Source organism: Rhinoraja longicauda, chromosome 11 (genome assembly GCF_053455715.1).
Source record: "Rhinoraja longicauda isolate Sanriku21f chromosome 11, sRhiLon1.1, whole genome shotgun sequence".
Lineage (NCBI taxonomy): Eukaryota > Metazoa > Chordata > Chondrichthyes > Rajiformes > Arhynchobatidae > Rhinoraja > Rhinoraja longicauda.
In genome coordinates this window covers 26,246,344-26,270,252 of record NC_135963.1, presented here as the reverse complement: position 1 = coordinate 26,270,252, position 23,909 = coordinate 26,246,344, and the positions used below count along the sequence as shown (strand labels likewise).

General features: G+C 40.5%; 2 protein-coding genes across 6 annotated transcripts in view; one reads left to right on the top strand and one right to left on the bottom strand.

Annotated features, from left to right (window-relative positions):
- Positions 1–1,567, bottom strand: part of LOC144598396 (terminal uridylyltransferase 4-like) — a 78,359-nt gene extending 76,792 nt beyond the window's left edge. For all 4 annotated transcript variants that reach the window (XM_078408524.1, XM_078408523.1, XM_078408527.1 and 1 more), the window contains exon 1: positions 1,440–1,567. The gene's annotated coding sequence lies outside the window, so the exon portion shown is untranslated. The remainder of the gene's footprint in view (positions 1–1,439) is intronic.
- A 3,119-nt stretch (positions 1,568–4,686) lies between these two features.
- gpx7 (glutathione peroxidase 7) lies at positions 4,687–23,652 on the top strand. Of its 2 annotated transcripts, XM_078407960.1 has the most exons (5): positions 4,687–4,909; positions 18,307–18,568; positions 21,935–22,099; positions 23,095–23,128; positions 23,210–23,652. In XM_078407960.1, the coding sequence occupies exons 1-3, from the start codon at positions 4,700–4,702 to the stop codon at positions 22,096–22,098; spliced, it is 636 nt and encodes a 211-aa protein (XP_078264086.1). In that variant the 5' UTR covers positions 4,687–4,699; the 3' UTR covers position 22,099; positions 23,095–23,128; positions 23,210–23,652. The 2 variants fall into 2 exon arrangements, with proteins under 2 accessions (XP_078264086.1, XP_078264087.1); XM_078407961.1 differs by lacking the exon at positions 23,095–23,128.
- The last annotated feature ends 257 nt before the right edge of the window (positions 23,653–23,909 follow it).

Sequence of the window (23,909 nt, the reverse complement as noted above, 5' to 3'; positions counted from 1 at the left end):
CAGAAGCAACAAACCTTCAAATAATTCCATGGATAATATCCAACATGCAAAACATTATTTTCTTCCTTGGCTTAGTACCGATTCCAGAAGGAACAAAGATCAGGAGTGTAAGTAAACAAACCAAATTTACAATATTGATTACTGTCGTGGAAAGTTGGCACATTGTAACAAAAAGTAACAGACTAACATTTTGCTCACATGAAAAGGCAGTGAGGGAGGGAATGACCTTCCACAATATGTGTAAAATAGAATATTTAAATGCAATTTATACCATGGCAAATTATAGGCAGCAAATTGCAACAAACGCCATTTTTGTAAAATATACAAAATAAAGTATAACAAAAGACAAAGGAATATTTAGAAATCACCTTCTAATGAGGGACTGTCAAGTAACTTGGGCTTCAATTTATTTTTGGTTATTATTATGGAAAAAAAACATCCCTTCCTCCCCAAGCACAACTAAAACTACCAGCGGGAAATACCAAATATGCAGAATTTATATTATCAGTTCACCTAAGAAAGTCACAAATCACCTTCTATGCGCTTACATTGTACACCATGCATGTACATTATTTGTACGAGTGTACCGCTAGCAATCACATGAGGATGAGGTAAAATGTTAGAAGAGCAAAAACACTGACAGAATATGGGGGTGGGGGGTGAAGAATAGTATTCCCAATTTAAATTATATTACATCTGTAATTCCCGGGAAACAAAAGTTGATTACGGAGAGAAATTGTTCCTAACAACCAAAAATACCCAATTGTATATACTAACAAGAAAAAAGTACCCAAACTGAAGCCAAATGAAAACTCAAGTCCCACCCATAAATGATACTCATTTTATTGACGACCCATCACGAATAAGTGCATTCATTTTTTTTACACGCGCACAGGTTCGTTTGATTTATCTAATTTGAATATTGTTTCGTATCCTCCTTTTAAATAACGTCTGATGAACGTCTGACTGGGTCAAATTCATCCAGTGCAAATGATTAGGTCAACGACAGATGTGGGGCTACACAAAACAAAAATCGATCGAGCTTGAGGCAACATGTGCCCAAAAATAAACACAATCCACCTCCCACCCACGTAAACAGAGCAGCTGAACGTTGGTAATACTGTTTACAACGTCAATCATAGCCAATGGGCTGAATTATAACTTCGGGCCCGCTAACACTTCTGGCTCTCTGCGTTATACGCAAATTAGGGAAACAGATGCCTGGGTCAAACTCCCACGATTTATCCGGAGACTCTCGCTAAAACGCGATCAAATAACGTGCGTGGCCGGTACCCTCCCTTCAACCAGTACTTTAAACCTGTCACTGGCCTAAAGAAATGACCGACAGAAAAAACCCGTCCCGGAACACCATACGGGCCTCCATGGTAATCATCCGCTTACAGATGTTTTAATTACATCTCCAGGCCTCGGGTTCTTACCGGCACGATCGGCCAATGCTCCACTGCGCGTCCCACCATCTATTGACGAGGCTGAAAGCCCCCCGACCACCAGCAGGCCGTCCACAAAACAAACCGCAGCGCGCAAGCGCACCGACGCCTTCCTGTGGCGTCACAGATGCCGACTAGATCTCGCAGGCGAACTACAAGTCCCGAGAGCCTTCACGCGTGTCAGGTGCCTGAGAGCCGTTTCCGCGGCAGCGTGGAGAATGGCCGTTGGGATAACAACAGCTGTCCTCAAAGGACACCTCGAATCCATGTTATCCTACCGTTTGGAGAATGGCTGCAGGGATGGCAACAGAGTAGTCCTCGGCGGGCACACGGAATACATGTCACCCAACAAGCAGCAATGTGGAGAATGGCTGCAGTGATGACAGCTGTGCTGTCCTCGGCGAGCACACGGAATCCATGTCATCCAACAGTGCGGAGAGTGGTCGCAGGGATGACAACTGGGCTGTCCTCAGAGGACACCTAGAATCCATGTCATTCAAGAGTGTGGATAATGGCTGCTGGGATGACAACTGAGCTGCCATCAAAGAACACCCGGAATTCATGTCGTCCAACCGTATGGAGAATGGCTGCTGAAATGACAACTGAGCTGTCCTCGGCGGGCACTCGGAATTACATGTAAAGCGTCTGTTGGGATGGGAACGGGATAAGTATCACTACTTCCAAATATTCTTCGACTGAGCTTTCACATTGATTAGTTTTACATGGATATGAACGATGGCACGTTCGTCAGGCTGTATCTCTTTCTAATGTGGAATTTGCGCTCAGCAAGCGTAGATTGAAAATAAAAACTTGTCCTGTTTTGCCGTCCAACTTTCCACGCAAAAAAAGGGCACAACGTACTGGAGTAACGGCAGATCAGACATCTCTGGAAAACATGGTTCGGTGACGTTTCGAGATGGGAGCCTTCTTCAGACTTATGGGGGGGGGGGAGTGGAAGAGAAACTGGGGAGGAGGAGCAGGACAGAGTGTGGCAGGTGATGTGTGAACACAAGCGAGGGGGTGTTTTGATAGGCAGATAGTTGGAACATAGACACAAAATGCTGGAGTAACTCAGCGGGACAGGCAGCATCTCTGGAGAGGCTTGGAACCAAGGACAGAGATTGAAATAGAAGGCGTTGAGATAAAAGGATTGAAGAGTTGTGAATTGTGAAGTGAAAGGAGTGGGGGGAGTTCAGATGGGGGAGGGGAGCAGAGATTGTTAGAGGTTACCTAAAGTTGGAGAATTCGATGTTCATACAGTTGGGTTGTAAGCTATGTTCTCCAAAGATGCTGCATGACCCGCTGTGTTACTGCAGCGGTTGTGTATTTTTGTAAACCAACACCAGCAATTCCTTGTTTCTGTTTTCCTCACACATAATTAGTGGAAGAAGTAACTTATGTTCAATGTATTTTTTTGTAAAATAACATTAAGTTGAAGCTTCAATGACAGGAAGAGATTAATCTGTTCTGTCCTAAACTGGTTTCAATTTCTGCATCTGGTCAATTGTCCAAGAATGAATGCTTCCACCTTTGGAAATATTTGGGACTACAATGCAGGATTGGCGAGGCCACGACATATATGAGGAAAACAGAACAAATTTGAAAAGAGTGAGGGGATCAAAGATGTTTTTTAAATTCATGTAGTGATGACATTTCCTACTTTCACCTTGAAGTGGGAAATTTGGTCAAATTTGCCACTGATTTCCTTCTTTGTCTCTTCTTCGCCGGCCTTTGGCTCAATGTTGGTGTGATGGCAACTTCAGTCCTTTCCAATAAAGTCCTTTTCTCTTGCCATTATTTCAGAGAGTGAGAGTGATCGATCTTGACGCAGACCAACAAAGATTTTCCAAACTTATTTTCAGTTTAATTAGACGTTTATTGAAGTAGTAATAGAAACAGGTCTGTATCTCTCCAAGCTTTTCAAATCTCATCGCAGGTCTGGTAAGAACTGTATCTCGCCATGTCTGACCCCTCCTGTCTCTGCATCTCCAGATATACTCCTTAATTCTGGCTCCTCCAGGTCCATTATGCCCATATATGTATTCATCTCATGACAGCCCTCAAGTGTCCAAAATAATACAGCAAGATATCTAAACAAAATACTATAATATGCTAAAACAGCTAGCACAAACACCTCCTACACACCGGCCCCTAATTGTTCTAGATATATAATGAAACAATTACAAATAAACATCAAAAGGAGCTATAAAACTTTACACATAATCAAAATAAACAGGTATGCACTATATGTTGGCATCTAATCTACGTCAGTGATTCTTCAATCATTAAGGTCACCAGACTTTGTTGTACTCAAGTATGGGGAGAAGGAATGGGTGATGTTTCGGGTCGAGACTCTTCTTCAGACTGAGGACTTATCTGAGGACTGCCTGTTTCCATGCTGTATGTTCTACAGTTCGATGACACCAACCCATTTTATCTCCAAAGTATACATAAGACACAAAATCCAGCTTCCCCTTGCCTGAATCGCTACTTTTCACTCAACGATTCAGTTGCAGTAAGTTTCACATCTTCCGAGTGAAGACTTTTTTTAATGAATTCCCTATCGTATATATTGATGATCATCCTATATTGATGGCCATTCCTCTATGCCTATTCCTGTTTTCACACTTTTTTTTAATAGAGTCCTTTTAATTATAACACCTTGCCAAGAGAATGCCTGATTGCCCACTTTTGTACCTAATAGACCTGAGCTGGTTTTGTAAACCAGCATCTGCAGTTCCAGTTCCTTATTTCTACCTTCTGGACCTTGGTCGTACTCACTTTTAAACTACTTGCACCTACGAGTTTTAAATGCACACGATCAAGTCTTTAGTTTTAAAGTGAGGAATGTGTCTTTTCTCTCAGAATTTGTGTTGAGCTTTTGGAAACAACCTTCCAAGCTTGTCTTCTACTTCCATTCTGGAATTCTCTTTAGCACAGTCAGTGCACTTCTCTTTAATAGTTCTTTTTGTCCACAGTTCTACCGCATTCATGCTTTAAGACTGGCAAAATATATTTGTTTCGATCTGAGAAAAGACTGTTTTCCTGTCCTTGATTACGTTTTCAGAAAATGGGCAAAAGAGAAATAAAACAAAATTATTTTGAATAATTGGGGAACAATACGCATCAATTACACGTGTGCTACATTCTGTGCTTCTTACGACGGTTTTGCAGCATTTTCTACGTTGACTGGGGGCAGTTGCGGTTGTGTTACGGCCCTGAAAGCGATCTATCTCGGCCCATTAACAGTGATGAAGGAACCTGCATCGAAACAACCAAATATTGCTCCTGTCTTGCCCAAATTAAGTTTCCTTTTATTGTTCGCAACAATGTTTCTCGCGGCAGCTATGGTGATTTTCCTTCTCTTTCTCCCCTCCGAACAAAAGAACAAAGATTTTTACACATTTAAGGGAGTAAACATCAGAGGCAAGTTAATTTCACTGGAGAAGTACAGAGGGTCGGTAAGTACGGCAACATCACGCTACAGTTAACTTGGCACTGTAACGTGCTGTGTGAACATCATTACCAGATTTCGACGGTTGTACACGACCAACAAATGTGAACTTCGAAAATAGATGCCGTACCTGAAAAAAATCAGTTGCTTGTCGCATATTTATATCGTAAATTGGGGAATCCCGAGGCCCCTTCGAGGACTCCGACTGTGTACGTGGCATCGTCAATTTAAAAAAATCTTCCTGAGTACATGTACTTACTACCAGGACTGTTATAAAGTTCCGAAAAGCAACCTGCTTTAGCACTTACAATTTCTTATTTAAGTTAACTGATATATCCAGGCAATCGATTGCGTTTGATACAGACCGGCCATCAACATTCAATCGTAAAGTAACAGTTTAGAGAAGACATTTGGGGTCATTCTGCTGGTAACTAATTCATTAAAAGGATTGATCAATTCGTTCCATTCTGTTCCAGAATAAACACCCCTATTGATCACATTTCTCTTTTTGAAGTCTATAACTGATATTCTATTGTCAGGTCATGTATTCCAAGAATTTCATCAACTTCAAATATTGCAAAATTCATCTGGTTATTTTGCCGATGACAAATTTTAATTTTTTAATAACTTTCTGGTACTAGAAGCAATTTCTGCTTGCTTCCTCCATCAAGATTTTCTTATAATCTCTTCTGCTTCAGAGGGATTGATTCTGATTTTTCCAGATTCTCCACATTATTGATATCTTTAATCCTGGTACGATTATCTTAATATCTTCTACACATTCTCATAGATTATCAACTTTCCAAAAGCACAATGTCTTGAACCAAATGCAGCAGTCCAGCTGCATTGTTACCAATGATTTCAACATGCTTATTATATTATTTTTCATTTTTGCACTGTTAGTAATGCCAAGAAGCCCATATACTTTATGGCATGCCCCACTGTTTTCTCTATTCCTGCACCGTCTTTAAAATCATATCAATTAGTTCATGTTGCTTCCTTCTACAAATATGTCTCATTATTTCATTTTCATTTCAAACAGCATAAATCTGCCCAAATCATGAATCTGGCTATGTGTTCCTGAAATCTATTACTATAATTTTAATGAATATTTTCTAATTGTTCTCTGCATAAGAGCCATTGGCTTAATACATGGTATGTATTCCTACAAAACCTGGCAACTCTTGTGTACTGTCTCAGTGTACTATTCCTGTACACTTGTACTGAACCTAAGATATACTAATGTATAGTAATACTTTTTCTGAACTATATGCAAAAATGAATAACAATGTATGTGTGACAATAAAAGTACCATTGAACTATTAATAATAATAATAATAATAATACATTACATTTATATAGCGCTTTTCAAACACTCAAAGACGCTTTACAGGGATTTCTAGAACATAGAGAAGTGAATAAATAGATAAATAAGTAAACAAACAGAGAAAGGAGACAGAAGGTGAAGTGACCTTCAGTGGTTGAAGGCAGTGCTGAAGAGGTGAGACTTCAGTGATGTTTTGAATGTGGTGAGTGAGGAGGAGTCTCTGACGGTTTGGGGTAGTGAGTTCCATAGGGTGGGAGCAGCGATGGAGAAAGCCCTGTCCCCCCAGGATCTGAGTTTGGTCCGGATGGGGGGGGACAGGAGATTGGCAGCAGCAGAGTGGAGGGTGCAGGTGGGAGTGTGCCTGTGGAGGAGGTCAGTCAGGTAGGATGGGGCCAGGTTATGGAGGGCTTTGTAGGTCATGAGGAGGATTTTGTACTGGATTCTCTGGGGGATGGGGAGCCAGTGGAGTTTGTAAAGGATGGGGGTGATATGGTCACGGATCGGGGAGTGGGTGAGTAGACGGGCAGCGGAGTTTTGAATGTATTGAAGTTTACTGATGATTTTTGAGGGTGAGCCATAGAGGAGGCTGTTGCAGTAGTCCAGACGGGAGGTGATGAAGGCGTGGATGAGGGTTTCTGCAGCTGTGAAGGAGAGGGATGGACGGAGACGGGCAATGTTTTTGAGGTGGAAGAAGGCTGTCTTTGTGATGTGTTTGATGTGTTTGTCGAAGGAGAGGGTTTGATCAAAGATGATTCCAAGATTCCGGATGTGAGGGGAGGTGGATACTGGGAGACCATCAATATTGAGGATGAAGTTTTGGGTGGATTTGGTGAGCGTTTTTGGACCAATGATGATGATTTCAGATTTGTTGCAGTTGAGTTTAGATTCTATTTGGAAAAAAGAGTTCTTCATCACCCTTGGCATTCTCCCCTTTATTATCTATCCATGCTGCCATTGCCACCTGGCCATATTAAAAACCATGGGGTTAACATACTTGATATGTGTTTGTTTGCCAACCATCTTTTGAAAGTCCAAATATACCACATCAAAGTGTTCTCATCATCAAACTTTGTCAATTTACCAAAAACAACATGACATTCATTTATTATTGTTTCTGAATATCAATTATTAATTCTAATATATTGTCTCCAGAATTTTCCCACTATAACTATTAAATAAACAGGCCTTCAGTTCCTGACTTGATCATCTGGTTTTTTTGGAAGTAATTTATTGGCTGTAAAGAGATTTGGAATGTCCAGAGTTGTGTAAAAAGTGTTAGGTAATAGGCAAATCTTCCTTCTTTTTAAACAGTGGGTGTAACATTGCAGCTCCAGAGCATCCAAGTAGGAATAGGAAGAACATATTAAATCATCTGCAGCTTCCATCATCAACTCAGTGTGCAACTTTCTGGACTGGGTGATTTATTTTTTTCCACCCAATTTGAGGATGACCAACTTTTAAGTACTTCCTTACTATCTATTTTGTTATCCTATCCCATTTTCTTTTACCACTGCCTGTATGGTAACATTGCCAAAATGTCATGCCCTCTACCTCTGTTGTCAGTAAACAGCCTAGCGCCTTTACTGTTTGTCATTGTTAATGCAGTTTGGTTTTTATTTATGTTTGTTGTTAATCTATTTTAATACTTAATATTTGCCCCTTATTGCCTCTTTTTTTAGATCCCCTTGGTACTTTCTACATTTATCTTAGTCTTTGTTATTTTATGAACATTACCAATCCCCTGCATGCTTTGTATTGTGTACTTTTGGCTTCCTATGCAACTAGGGATGTAGAATCATGATGGAGAAGGAAAGATATAGAATTAGTTTGTTTTAGTTTTAGAGATACAGCACGGAAACAGGCCCTTCGGCCCACTGAGTTTGCACCAACTAGCTATTCCTGCACACTAATTCTATCCTGCACATACTAGGGACAATTTAACATTTCTTCCAAGCCAATTAACATACAATTCTGTACGTCTTTGGAGTGTGGAAACCAAAGATCTTGGAGAAAATCCATGCTGATCATAGGGAGAACGTACAAACTCCGTACAGACAAACACCCATAGTCAGGATCAAACCCGGTCTCTCGCACTGTAAGATAAGATAGTTCTACCACTACAAAAGTAGCCTTGAGGATGAGCTGAAGGAGTATACTTGAAATAGTTTCTTTAAATAGCATGCAAGGAACCAACAAGGCTAATATGGGACACCTAGTAAATGGACTGAGAAAGAAAATAATTATCTCAAAATAAAGGACCCCCTGACAAAGTGAATGCAGAATGCCAGCATTTTTTATGCTATATGAAAATGAAAAGCTAGTCTGAAACCAGTCTTAAATTTAAATAGACAATTAATAGGGTATGATGGCAGAGTTGGTTAAAGTGGATTGGGGAAAAAGAATATGAGTAGGATGGTAAGTAAGAAGTATTATTAAATCCTCACTATTACGCCCACCCTAAAACCTTTGGCACTTCCCCAAGGGTGGGCATATACCAGGTTGGGATCCACTGGCCTACACTTGCAGTATAATAATACCTTTATATTCCTTAATTCTAAGTAATTGGGTCTTCTTTTCCTTAACTAAATTATGTGTTGTCCAGAGATGCTGCCTGTACCACTGAGTTACTGCAGCATTTTGTCTCGGCTCAGCAAATGAAGTATATGCTTGCGTGTAGTACCATCTAAGATGTTCAAAAATGGATAATAAGTGGCAAATGTTCTTTGTGCCATGAAAATATGCTAGGCAATAGCCATCCGCAAGAATGGCTAACTACCTACCTTTGATATTCAGATACTGCTACCAACATGCTGGGCCAATTCCAATCTATTTTTGTTCCTTTATTTAGTTTAGTATACACTGTGCTTATCTTTTCTCTTTATATTTAGGCTTGTTTCATGAAGATTTCTACTCTCACCTTCCCAGTTTAAAGCCTTTTTTCACCTCCCTGTTTATCCATTCTGAAAGAGCACTAGTACCACTATGGTTTGGGAAGAGTCTGTCCCATCAGTCCAGCACCTACCGCTTCTAGTACTAACTAGACGGGTGTGGACCCGTTGGGTCCAAATCTCTCCTGCTGGCCCGACAACCCTCTGTGCAAACCCCCACTCACCCACTCCATCCCCCTCAGCCCCCCTTCCTTCCCCCCTCAGCCCCCCCTCCTTCCCTCACCCCCCCCCTCACCCACTCACCCACTCCATCCCCCCTCAACCCCCCCTTCTCCCCCCCCCTTGCCGTTTGCACCATCGCAAAGTCGAAATATCGTAAGTCTGAGCAGCGTAACTCTGGGAGCATCTGTATTAGATCACGTGACTGGAAGCGAGCTGCGGCTCGCTACGGGTCACTGCCGTTTGCACCATCACAAAGTCGAAATATCGTAAGTCGAAATATTGTAAGTCGAAGCATCGTAAGTCGGGAAACATCTGCATTAGATCAACAGGCTCCAACTGCACATGCGAGGACCTTCTCCCATTGTGACATCGAAAACGCAGCTCGGCGGCGATGGCCATCTTGTTTGACCCTCTGCCGCCGCACTGCATTACGGGAGGAAGGTCAGGCAAGGGGCACACCGGGATGGGCACCAGTCCTCTTGGCGGGGAGGAAAGTGCATTTATTAAAGTTTCAGCTCAACGGCTCCACAGCAGTGGCAGATCGACGGCTCAGCAGCCCCTCCCACCTCATTAGCCGCCACTCCAGTCACTCTGGTGGGTGCTGCCCCCGGCGGCCATCGTGCCCCCCCATTGGCCGCCACTCCCGTCACTCGGGCGGGTCCCATTGTGACGTGGAACGTGGCTGACGGCCAGGAAAAATGGAAAAGTGATTTATTTTTACTTTAAAATGTCACTAACTTTAAAAGTATAAGATCAATTTGAACGAACATTCTACTGCAGACCATAGTGTGCAGATTCAGAAATAAAAAACTTGCTAAATATCGTAGAGTGAACAAACATCACTTCACTAGATTCTCTGTCGACAGAGATCAATACTTCAACTGTGTGAAATCATTCTCTTCAAATTCTCCTCAAATGTCTATTGAGCGGCTGTGTAATTGATCAATAGTGCCCTCTTGTGAAAAGTTAAACGATGTGTTGATTTTTAAATTCTCCTTGCTTTCAAATCTCCCCCCCCCAAACCCCACCCCCAATCATCTTGAGCAATGCAATCTTTGTGCATTTCTTCAACCCTGAAACATACTACCATTCTGGGTTCTTCCTCATCCGAGGATTTCCCACTCCAGTGGCAGCCATGTCTTTGAAGGCCTTGGACCTAGTCTGGTATTCCTTCTTAAAGCTTCTCCTTTTTTCCCCCTTTATCATCACGTCTTTAAACATGTGGCTCTATGGCATATTAATTATTATTGTTTTTATAATACACCTTTTGGACATTTTGGTATGTTCAAAATGCTATAAAAATACAAGTTTGGGTGTTGAATATTTGTTCAGGTTATCTTGCATATACTTTTCACAAGAGGGCACTATTGATCAATTACACAGCCGCTCAATAGACATTTGAAGAGAATGATTTCACACAGTTGAAGTATTGATCTCTGTCGACAGAGAATCTAGTGAAGTGATGTTTGTTCACTCTACGATATTTAGCACATTTTTTATTTCTGAATCTGCCACACTATGGTGTGGAAATCGGAGATAATCTAGTGGTCTGATGCCAATGGATCTGATATTATTTATGTTTATATAAAGGCATGTCACTATGTTCCTTGATAGACACAAAAAGCTGGAGTAACTTCTGCAGTTGCTGGGGAAGGTACCTGGGGAGAGAGTGGTTTGGGTGGGAAGGGATGAATTAACCAGGGAGGTGCGGAGGAAACGGTCTCTGCGGAAAGCAGAAACGGGTGGAGATGGGAAAATGTGGTTAGTGGTGGGATTCCGTTGGAGGTGGCGGAAAGTTTGTAGGATTATGTGTTGCATGCGACAGCTGATGGGGTGAAAGGTAAGGACTAGGGGGACTCTGTCTCTGTTGCGACTAGGGGAGGGGGAGCAAGGGCGGAGTTGCGGGGTACCGAGGAGACATGTGTGAGGGTCTCATCTATGATGGGATAGGGGAACCCACCTTCCCTAAAGAATGAGGACATCTCGGATGATCTAGTATGGAACACCTCATCTTGGGCGCAGATGCAGTGTAGACGGAGGAATTGGGAGTAGGGGTTAGTGTCTTTGCAGGAAGCAGGGTGGGAAGAAGTGTAGTCGAGATAGTTGTGGGAGTGAGTGGGTTTGTAATAGACGTGAGTCAATAGTCTATTTCCTGTGATGGAGACTGAGATCAAGAAAGTGGAAGCAGGTGTCGGAGATGGTCCAAGTAAATTTGAGTGCAGGATGAAAATTGGCGGTGAATTTGATGAAGTCCATGAGTTCTGCTTGGATGCTGGAGGTAGCACCGATGCAGTCATCAATGTAATGGAGATAGAGTTCGGGGATAGGGCCAGTGTACGCCTGGAACAGGAATTGTTCACATACCCTACAAAGAGGCAGGCATAGATGGGGCCCATTCGGGTGCCCATAGCTACGCCTTGGATGGAGGAAGTGGGAGGAGTCAAAGGAGAAGTTGTTGAGGGTGAGGACCAGCTCCGCTAGGCGGAGTAGAGTGTTTAGTAGAGGGAAATTGGATGGTTCTTACTCACTATGTTCCTTTCCTGCTCTTACCAGTCCAATGGTATCTCTATTCCTTAGTTCATTGGGAATGGGGCCTTCTCCCCCTGCCTCTGTGTTACACGCTACCACACGATTTCATGTGTCCATCACCTACACACCTATCCACCTGGTTTTCTTCTCACATGGCCTCCCTTTCCTATCTCCATTTAGGTCCATCTTCCTATCTTACTTCCCTTATCTGGTTTCACTTAGCAACTTCCAGCCTCTGCCTCTGCCTCCCCAGTTTGCTTTTTTTCCATCGAAAATTCAAACTGATGCTTTGATACCTGGGTAAGTCTGAGGGTTTGGTTTAACTCGTTATCAAAGTAGTCCTCTAATCAAGGCTTTTTCTGGCACTTTATTTAATCTATGAGTGAAAGTCTGTGGATCACTGCCTCACTATTTTTAAATTTGCACAAGCTGTTGGGGTGTGCATTGGGAGAAGATGAATAGGCACAGTTGGTTGGAGGTTTGCGGGAATGTATTAGAATACTTTGGGGTCAATATAAGAGGAACAATCATACAAAAATGCACATGATTTCAATGTGAAGAATCTTTTGCACTTGATCAATTTTATTTGCATGTTTAATTTTGTCCTTCGTAATTGCTCTTTATTACGAAGAGGTTTTCTTCCTTTTGCGAATCCTTGTGACTTTATTATAGAAACATTTCTTTGGCAACTGGCACTATTACGATACAGGTCATTTTTTTGTGCCATCTTACTGATGTTTGACTGCAATAGAACCGAACATTGGAAATAAGTGCCACCGGTGACTGATAACATAACGCCACTTTGACAAATTTTGTCCATTTGTCATTAATGATTGTAAATAAATTGTTGTCTACATTTTTTCAATATTCAATCATATTTGGAACAGCTGGAAATGCAGTGATGCCATTATATGGATGTGTACTCTTCCAGAGTCAGATCAATAGAAAACATGATGAGAAAGAAACCTGTTGCAATTTTTCCTTTATGAAATGTTGCCTTAGAAACAGTTGGAAAAGGGTGTGGGAATTTCAAATGCAGTCTTGTATTTCCTTATTTAAAGCTCAAGAAGAACAAGAGGTGTCGCTAAAAGCAGGAAAGCTTTAAAATCAAACATATGAATGTTTCATTAAAAGGTATTCTGTTTTAAGGTTAAATTTGTACTGTTATATCTTGTTGGTATTTGCTAAAATTCTGCATTTGCAACCCATTTTATTCTATTCTTGAGTATTTCTGAATTGGTCCATGTATATGTCACAATGACTCAACAGTAAACACAAAGTGATAATGAAACTCTTTTCAATCTGTTACCATTTTCAAACAGTTGCTTTCATGAAGGCTTGGCTTTGTAATCACACTTCGATTGAATGGCACAGCATGACGTGTTGTATGCAGTGTAACTTATAAAGTCTCCTGTCGCTTCTCAGCACTGAGAATCCACATGCCTAAATACTACCAATGTGACAAATCATGCAAACATATTGATAGCAGGAGCTGGTCACCCCATTTCTTCTCACCAGAGATGCTGTCTGTCCCGCTGAGTTACTCCAGCATTTTGTGTCTATCTGCAGTTCCTTCTTACACAGATCTGGTCACATTATTTTAAATATGGCAATTGACATGATTTGGCCATTTTTGACAAGAAACCATAAGCTGCTGCCTGTTTGTAACAGTAAATACCTTGTTATAGTCAGTGCCACCATAGAGCAATGCTGAAAATAGGTTGGCAACACGCCCTGGCAGCAGATCAATGTGATGGCTTGGTACAATGCTCTTTTGTTGGCTTGTTAATTAAAATTAATACAAAATGAGAATGTTAGATTGAAACCATTGTTTGCCTGGAAGCACTCCAATCCCATCTTTTCTGAAAGGTGAAAGGTTGCACCCCTTTTGGGTGCCTTAGTGCATGATTTGCAAAAGCAAATATATATCAGGAATGTTATCATTGTCAGCCGTATCAAATATATATTGGGAATGTTAATATTATCATTTATTTCTAGGAGAACTGAATACCAAAGTAGGGAGATCATACTTCAGTGAGATCAGTGTTGCAATGCTACTTTTTTAGGTGCCGGAGCTGTCAAACAGGGGCGTAATTTCAGGTTTTGCTGGGGGGGGGGGGGAGACAAGCTAGTCTCCCAAGAGGGTCAAACAAGATTATAGCCTATCACTACATCCCAGTGTATAACTAGTACAATAAAACATATAATAATTTAATAATATGATAAAATATTGCACGGTTGTACTCACTAATTATCATGAAATATAATTATCAAGCAAGCTTTTTAAAAAGACGGTAATCATGTATTTTACCAATTTACAAGTAATTATCTACTTACCAAATGCCCCCAATGAGAAGTTTCACAATAATTTCCACAAAGGGTCAGGCATAATGTGTTCGGGGGTCTGAAGCAAGTCTTGTCCTGGTGTCTTCTGCTGATCTGTGGTACCGCAGCCATGATGTGACGTACGGCTCAGGATTCCACTGAACCAGAGGAGGTCCGTGTAGTTTAACAAAGTAAAGTGCTGATACATGATTTATGAGAATTCTTGAGCGTATTGGTTATTATCAAGTTCATGTGACTGAATCCCCTCTCACACTCAGCAGTACTAATAGGAATAACTTGTGAACAGCTCAGTAATGGGCGTATATCTTGGGGGATTCGGTATCCACGATTCTCCATATAATCTCTGAAGGCATCTATTACAGAGGAAGAAGAAAGCTTAAACTTTCAGAAATTATATTGCAGCTTCTCCATAATTAGGTGGTATTTCAGCAGGCCAACAGCATTTATCAAGGACAAAATTAATTTAGCAGGGATTTATACACACTATGAGGTTCAGAAGAATGAGAACCTTTCAAGGATGTTGTCGTGAACATACGGTGCTGCAAATTGTTTATAAGACTAGTAAGAAACTGTTGATAGTTAATGGAGATGATTTTGTTGTTGCTTGTTAAGGTAATTTCTCCAAACTTCCCCTTTTCAACTGCCTCTTCAGCTTCTAGAGCTTTTATACCAGGTTGCTCTTTGAGTCCATGCAGTGATCTTATGTTCCGTTGGATCAGTTTGTCTGCATAAACAATCGTAGTAATGAGTTTCTGTAAACACTCTGACAGTAAAACAAGTTCATGCAATGTGTCGTACATTAGAAATAAATCCAAGAGAAACTGTTCTGAAGGGAGTCTTGTCAACAGACCTTCATAGGTTTTTCTGTCATTCCCAGATCTTTTTCATCCTTTATTGCTTTTTCAAAATGAAGACACATTGCTTCATAGTTTTGCCACACTGCTGAAACTGTTCGAAACGAGCTAGCTACCCACCTGGTGCCCAGAACACGGCCTATTTTGCAAATGTGTTGTTCTAGTTGAGAGGCACATTCAGACAGTTCCTTTTGATTTAGAGGTGATCTACTGTAAACAGAGTACAATTTGTCCATGAATGATTGAAAATGATTAATTCCATGAATTTCTCTCACCGAATCACCTACTGCAAGTTCTAATCTGTGATTAAGACAGTGCCAAATTATCACATCAGGGTAATGTTCCTTGAGAATTGTAGCAACACCAGATTTGACACCAAGCATTATGCTCGCCCCATCACTAGCAAATGCTACGGTTCTGTTTCAAGTAAGAATCATCAAACCCATGGTTACTGAGGCAGTTCAATAGATGCTGAGCAATAGTTGCAGCTTTCTGATCAGGCAGTTCAATTAGATCTAGAAACAAAAAATGGGGATTATCTTCATTATCACTTTCACATTTCAAATAAACAATCAGGGCGGTCTTGTTGCTCAGGCTTGTTGTTTCATCAACGAGAACAGACATTTTGCCATTTATCTGCTTGATATGCTGGTAAATTTTCTTTTTCATATTAATGGCTATGTGGTTAATGATCTCTGTAGCACGAGTGCGGGAATGCAGTCCAATTCCAATGTCAATACCATTTTTGTTTTGAAGTTCCAGTAAGCCAAAGTGCTCAGAGTATGGTCTGTCATTCTGAGCTAAATAATATGCAGAATGAAAAATTGAACAAGTTGCCTTTAGATGCGAAGCATTCGTGGTGTCACATAATTTTCCACGAGCATCTTCACTAGCTTTATTTACAACACGTAGAGCAGCAGTGTGAGCTTTTGATAGTTTGTGATCAACATTTTTTTTCTGAGAGACTTCAAGCGTGTACTTCAGTCAGCTCCATAATAGGCTATTTGGTACATTTGCCATTCATTTGACAGCCTCAAACCCTCAGAAGTGAAAAGTGCCAGATTGCTTATGTTTGCACCCAGGTTTATCATTCTTGAAGTCTAACCAGGGATAAGTTTCTTTCTTTTTCTTCCACATTTCTTCAGTCCAAACACCTGAACGCCTGACTTCGAAACATCATTACTTTCAGAACTACATTTTAGCCACCTAAATTGGAACCACCTCATTCAAGTATGAAAAAAGAACATCTAATGAACTATTGCTAAAGCCACGAATATCGCAGAATATTTTATTTTGGCTTATTCAATTATGATTCACGGAGTGGTGCTCATAGGATATGTTTTCAAAATAGGATGTTATAAAATTTGCGTTTCTTATGACGACAAACAACAACAAACTTCGTTCATAAGCAAAGTATGAAAGTTCAAATGATGTCAGGTGGTATTAAAATTGCATTGACCCCGAGGGCATAAATCACATAATGGGTCTGAAACACCAAACGTTTCTCTTATAATATTCTATATTATTATAAGAATCTATCTATCTCTGCCTTAAAAATATCCACTGCCTTCAACAGCAAAGAATTCCACAGATTCACCACCCTCTGACTAAAGAAATTCCTCCTCATCTCCTTCCTAAAAGAACATCCTTTAATTCTGAGGCTATGACCTCTAGTCCTAGACACTCCCACTAGAAGAAACATCCTCTCCGACTCTATCCAAGCCTTTCACTATTCTGTATGTTTCAATGAAGTCCATCCTCATACTTCTGAACTCCAGTGAGTACAGGCCCAGTGCCAACAAACGCTCATCATGGGTTAATCTACTCATTCCTGGGATCATTCTTATAAACCTCCTTTGGACCCTCTCCAGGGCCAGCACATCCTTCCTCGGATATGGGGCCCAAAATTGCTCACAATATTACAAATGCGGCTTTAACAACAACAGCAGGAGATGCAACACCTGTCCCTTTACGTCCCCCCTCAACTCCATCCAAGGACCCGACAGTCTTTTCAGATGAGGCAGAGGTTCACTTGTACCTTCTCCAAGCTCATCTACTGTATCCGCTGTTCCAGGTGTCAATTTCTCTACATCGGAGAGACCAAGCGTAGGCACGACGATTGTTTCGCTGAACTCCTCCGCTCAGTCCGCCTTAACCTACCTGATCTCCCGGTTGCTCAGCACTTTAACTCCCCCTCCCATTCCAAATCTGACCATTCTGTCCTGGGCTTCCTCCATTGTCAGAGTGAGTCAGAGCAAATTGGAGGAACAGCACCTCATATTTCGCTTGGGTAGCTTACACCCCAGCGGTATGAACATTGACTTCTCTAACTTAAAATAGCACTTGCTTCCCCTCTCTCTCCATCCCCTCCCCATTCCCAGTTCTCCCACCAGTCTTACTGTCTCCGACTACATTCTGTCTCTGCCCCGCACACTCCCCTGACATCAGTCTGAAGAAGGGTCTCGACCCAAAACGTTACCCATTCCTTGTCTCTAGAGATGCTGCCTGAGTGTCTATCTTTGATTTAACCTTTGGATTTGTGTCTACTTTGTGTCTACCTTCAATTTAACCTTTGGATTTAAACCTTCGATTAAAACCAGCATCTGCACTTCTTTCCTACGCACTATGGTGCCCACTATTCTGCTTTGCTTCCTTCTTGTGCAGTGGGGTAATATTGTCAATTTGCCAATCATCTGGGACCACTCTTGTCTCTTTCGAACCCGGGTGCAGTCCATGACTTATTCACCTTCATATAATCCAGGTGACATTCACCTTCAGCCCTTTCAGCTTCCCAAGCACATACTGCCTAGTAATAGCCACTCCACTAACTTCCAACCCCCGACTCTCTTGAATTTCAAGTACATTGCTGGTGTCTTCCACTGTGAAGACTGATGCAAAAAAGATATTCAACCTCTGCCACGTCTTATCTTATGGTAATCCATCCATACATTCTTCAGACTGAGAGACCTGGAAACGATTTTACACACCCAAGATTTTAAAAATATTCTTAACATTATTATTTCAACATTATTGCAGAATGTTCCCAAAGTTAGTTTATGATCTGTGATATGCAGTGGAACATAATGGACCATATTTGAAAACTGTTGTAGATTGTTAATTGTATGAAATTTAGTTTTCCAGCTAGAAAATTTATTTATATATGTCAAAATGCCCTTGTTATTTTTGCTTTTAATCTTAAACTGCACTCCTTGTCTATCTCACTGTTATTCTTTGACAGGTTTCTTTAGTTGTTAATGTCGCCAGTGAATGTGGCTTCACGGAGAATAACTATAAAGACCTACAGCAGTTGCAGCGGGAACTGGGGCCAATGCATTTCAATGTCCTTGGATTTCCCTGTAATCAGTTTGGAAATCAAGAACCAGGAACTGATCAAGAGATTGAGATGTTTGTTCGAAAGACGTATGCAGTTTCCTTCCCATTGTTCAGTAAGATCATTGTCAAAGGCACTGGTGCGAATACAGCATTCAAATATTTGATAGGTAAGAATGGGATTCATTTAAATTATTTTGAAACATGACACAAATTAGGAATTAAATTTATTTCTAATATTTAATGAAATACAAAGTACAGAAACAGACCCTACAACCCAACTCATTCATGGCGACTAAATTATCTCACCAGACTATCCCACCTGCTTGTGCCAGACCTATATGCTTCCAAACCTTTCCTACCTATCTATGTACCTTTCTGATCTTTCCAAGTGAGAAGAAAGCTATCAGAATTGTCATTGTAAATTTCTAATAATCTATTATTCGTCTAATATTTGTTGACCTAGATGTCTATTTGGGATTTGTGTAAAACTTTGCCTGTTAATAATCTGTCCTATTGTGGTGAAACTGACTTGATTTCTCACTTTCTTAATTCTAATGAAGGATATTCAAGCTGAAATGTTGATTCTGTCACCTGTATCTGTGGAAAGAGAAATGTTTCCAGTATTTTCTGTTCGTATTCTGTTATGGGCAAGTTAAAATACATTCTTTGTTTGCTACAATGGAGTTTTGAATTTCACCCCCATTGAAATCAGTGGTGGAGGACTCCCTGCATCAGATCTAACCAGAACCCCAAAAGGATTCCAGTCATAGAGTTTGGTCATAGAATTGTGAGCAAACAACTATAAGGAGGTTCAAAGCTTATGGGGGGGGGGGTAGTTCTGAGCTTACCAGGACACATATGTGTTGTCGATAATTTTTTTAAATGTAAAAACCTCTTTTTGCAGCATAAGACGCTCATAAATATAATATTAAATGTTATATTCTTAAATGTTATATATTGCCCTCCATAATGTTTGGGACAAAGACCCATCATTTATTTATTTGCCTCTGTACCCAACAATTTGAGATTTGTAATTTAAAAAATCACATGTGGTTAAAGTGTACATTGTCAGATTTTATTAAAGGGTATTTTTATACATTTATAAAGGGGCAGGGAAGAGGGAGTCCGTTGGAGTTTTATCCTGGCCTTTCCGCACACCGCGCATCTGAACAACAGCTCGACTTTATGCATGCGCAGGTGGCCCGGCAGCTGGGCGAAAGTCCAACTGCACTGCCCGCAATTGTGGGGCTTTTTCCCCATTGCTCAGGACGGCGGACTCCCTCTTCCCTGCAACGACAAACAAGGGCAACAATCACACTTCTTCCTCATCATCTTTTTTCCTATTTGAGCACAAGATATAAAAGCTTGCAATCACTTATCACCAGATTCAAGAGCCGTTTCTTCCCCGCTGTTATCAGCCAGCGAGAATGTTTAGCTCTTGTGACCTATGACCCGCGCATGCGCGGTCGAGATACCGAACTCGCTTATTGCTTAGGTGTGTTTAATTGCCTCCTTAATGCAGGTATAAGAGAGCTCTCAGCACCTAGTCTTTCCTCCAGTCTTTCCATCACCTTTGGAAACTATTATTGTTGTTTTTCAACGAGGACCAAAGTTGTGCCATTGAAAGTCAAAGAAGCCATTATGAGACTGAGAAACAAGAATAAAACTGTTAGAGACATTAGCCAAACCTTAGGCTTACTAAAATCAACTGTTTGGAACATCATTAAGAAGAAAGAGAGCACTGGTGAGCTTACTAATCGCAAAGGGACTGGCAGGCCAAGGAAGCCCTCCACAGCTGATGACAGAAGAATTCTCTCTATAAGAAAGAAAAATCCCTAAACACCTGTCCCACAGATCAGAAACACTCTTCAGCAGTCAGGTGTGGATTTGTCAATGTCCACTGTACGCAGAAGACTTCATGAACAGAAATACAGAGGCTACACTGCAAGATGCAAAACATTGGTTAGCCGCAAAAATAGGATGGCCGGGTTACAGTTTGCCAAGAAGTACTTAAAAGAGCAACCACAGTTCTGGAAAAAGGTCTTGTGGACAGATGAGACGAAGATTAACTTGTACCAGAGTGATGGCAAGAGCAAAGTATGGAGGAGAGAAGAAACTGCCTAAGATCCAAAGCATACCACCTCATCTGTGAAACACGGTGGTGGGGGTGTTATGGCCTGGGCATGTATGGCTGCTGAAGGTACTGGCTCACTTAGCTTCATTGATGATACAACTGCTGATGGTAGTACCATAATGAATTCTTAAGTGGATAGACACATACTATCTGCTCAAGTTCAAACAAATGCCTCATTAGCTGGTGGTTCATTCTACAGCACGTCAATGATTCCAAACATACTGCTAAAGCAACAAAGGAGTTTTTCAAAGCTAAAATATGGTCAATTCTTGAGTGGCCAAGTCAATCACCCGATCTGAACCCAATTGAGCATGCCTTTTATATCCTGAAGAGAAAACTGAAGGGGACTAGTTCCCAAAACAAGCATAAGGTAAAGATGGCTGCAATACAGGCCTGGCAGAGCATCACCAGAAGACACCCAACAACTGGTGATGTCCATGAATTGCAGACTTCAAGCAGTCATTGCATGCAAAGGATATGAAACAAAATACTAAACATGACTACTTTCATTTACATAACATTGCTGTGTCCCAAACATTATGGTACCCTGAAATGGGGGGACTATGTATTAACACTGCTGTAATTTCTACATGGTGAAACCAAAATGCATAAAAATGGCCCTTATTAAAATCTGACTGTGTGCAAAGTATGGAGGAGAGAAGGAACTGCTCATAATCCTTCGATCGTTCGATCAGCTGGGAAGATTGTTGGCTGCAACCTTCCCCCCATTGATAAACTGTACACTGCAAGGGCCAGGAAGCGAGCGGGCAAGATCATCTCTGACCCCTCTCACCCTGGCCACAAAATCTTTGAAGCACTTCCTTCTGGAAGGCGACTCCGGGCTGTCAAAGCAGCCACAGCCAGACATAAAAACAGCTTTTTTTCCCACGAGTAGTAGTTCTACTTAAAGTCTGTAGTCTCTTTTTTGCTCTGGTTTATTTTCACCCACATGTTTAGACTGCAAATGTTGTATCCTTATTGTTTTGGTGTGGTTATGCTTTATTCTTAATTGTTAACTGTATGTTTGTGTTGTCATTTGTGAGCAGAGCACCAAGGCATATTCCTTGTATATGCACATACTTGGCCAATAAACTTATTCATTCACTCATTCACTCATTCATTCATTCATTCATTCATTCATTCATTCATTCATTCATTCATTCATTCATTCATGCATTCATTCATTCACTTTAACCACATGTGATTTTTGCTATTATAAATCTCAAATTGTGGAGTACAGAGGCAAATAAATAAATTATGGGTCTTTGTCCCAAACATTATGGAGGGCACTGTATTGTGTTAGGTATGGCATAACAACCCATGGTAGAGATTATCTGAAAAATCTGGATAGCCTATATTAATACTTAAAATGATTTTTGTTTTTCTCCATTCGTTATAGACTCCACTGGTAAGGAACCAGATTGGAATTTCTGGAAGTATCTTGTGGATCCGAAGGGTCAGGTGGTCGATGTTTGGCCACCTTCTGTTTCAATCGCAGAAATAAAGCCAAAAATTGTATCACTAGTGAGAGAGCTCATTGTGAAACGGAAAGAAGAATTATAACGTAAATCTTGATTTATTTATAATTAATGTCTCGTTATTCAATTGCACATTAGTATTGGTCAATCATTTCTGTTTTCAGTTTTGTTTTATGAAGCCCACTAATTCGTATTATATGACATTAACTTGAAAGTAAATTGTTTTTCACATGTAACAAAAGGTAATTCAACCACTATTTATAGTGTTACAATTTGTGTGTGTGGGGGGAGGGGGGTTGGGTTTGAGAAAGAGCATACGTTTAATGTCAATAGTTCCATATGAAATTTAAACAAGCTTTGTTTGTTACTCATGTTGATCAAAAGATGAATTCATGAATTATTTCAGGTTAAAATTCATAAAAAGTAAAATTGGATTATATTACAGAAAACTGTTTTTTTTTTCATTTAAAAGGGGTCATTTTAACCAGGTATTAAATTCAAGATGGGATGGGGTGAGCCCCACATTTGAACCTCAAACTTTTTCAACTGACCATCTGACTCAGGTGGAAAGGGGTAGTGGGTGGCAGTGGAAATCTTGCTGCCTTTAAAGTGGGCTAGAATGTTTCCCTCATCAATGGAGAGAGGAGATAGTCTATGGTAAAGAGTTTTTTAAAACACATCTCACCTTGCCATGCATACTCTGTTCTCACTATTTCCATCTGGGAGTCAGCTACAAGTCCTACCCATTGCCCAAGGGTCATAGTTAAAATTGCAGTTGAGGCCTAATGATGTTATTGAAAACTGATTTCCATTTTGTAAAAGAGTGTCTGCATTTTCAGGTGGTGCTTTTACTGTTTGCTCAGAAGAGCAAGTTAAAGTCTGTAAAACAAGCAGGAACTTGTTAAGTCACTCAATTGTTAAATATTTTAACTGTCTGTGAGTGCTGGAGGTGCAGGAATAAAAATGATTCCCCGATCCCTCATATTTCTGATAGTGCCAAAGTGGGAAGAATGTAAACACTGCATTTTTGGGATGAATGTGATGTGATGAGATGCCCAACACTAATTTTATTTAATTGTAGGGGTATAGTATGTCACAGTTGGAGGCTTTAGAAGGTAAATGTTTTTCCTTAAATCATTATTTGTCACCCTCTACTGTGTGGACATATTAACTAAATTGTTATCTGTAATTGGCAGGACCTCACCTTTTGAGAGAAGCTTTAATTTGTGGACCAACAAATTCCTGTTCAATTTGGAGTGTACGGATTTTTCTGACTCAATAGTCTTTAACCCAAGGGAAGATGATTTTTGCTCTGCTCTTCCAAATGGAACACTGCACAAGGGAAATGGCTGTGGGGAATAGACATTCCTCCAATTTTCTTTTCATTTATGATACCCCCTCAAAGAAAGGTCCTAGATTGATATAAGCAATGATTCATACTATTGTTTCAAATTATATTTCCCCAATGAACAAAATTTCTTATTCATGATGCAGCATGTTTAATACAATTTCTTGAAATCCTTGTCCAAAATATTATTACTTGTATTAAAGGATAGAAAATTCATTTTATATCGGATCTATTTTTACTTTTGTTGTCTTTGTGATAAGGCTTCCTGCATTGTTCCTCTATTTGGACAATTCTGCACAATGTGCATCTGAGGAAGCATTTGAATAAATAAATAAAAGAAAAATTCTGAGTCACTTGTTTAAGTGTATACTGTAATGAGTCGTAATTATCATAAGATCATGTGATAGTGATAGAAGACAACAAAGCTCACTTTCCAGCAGAGGTGACAAACTACTGTGTTTGAAGAACAACTTCTATGTAGATGATTGTTTAAAATCCATGCCTTCGGAACAGGAAACAGTTCAAATGGTAAGAGATCTGATTGCAAT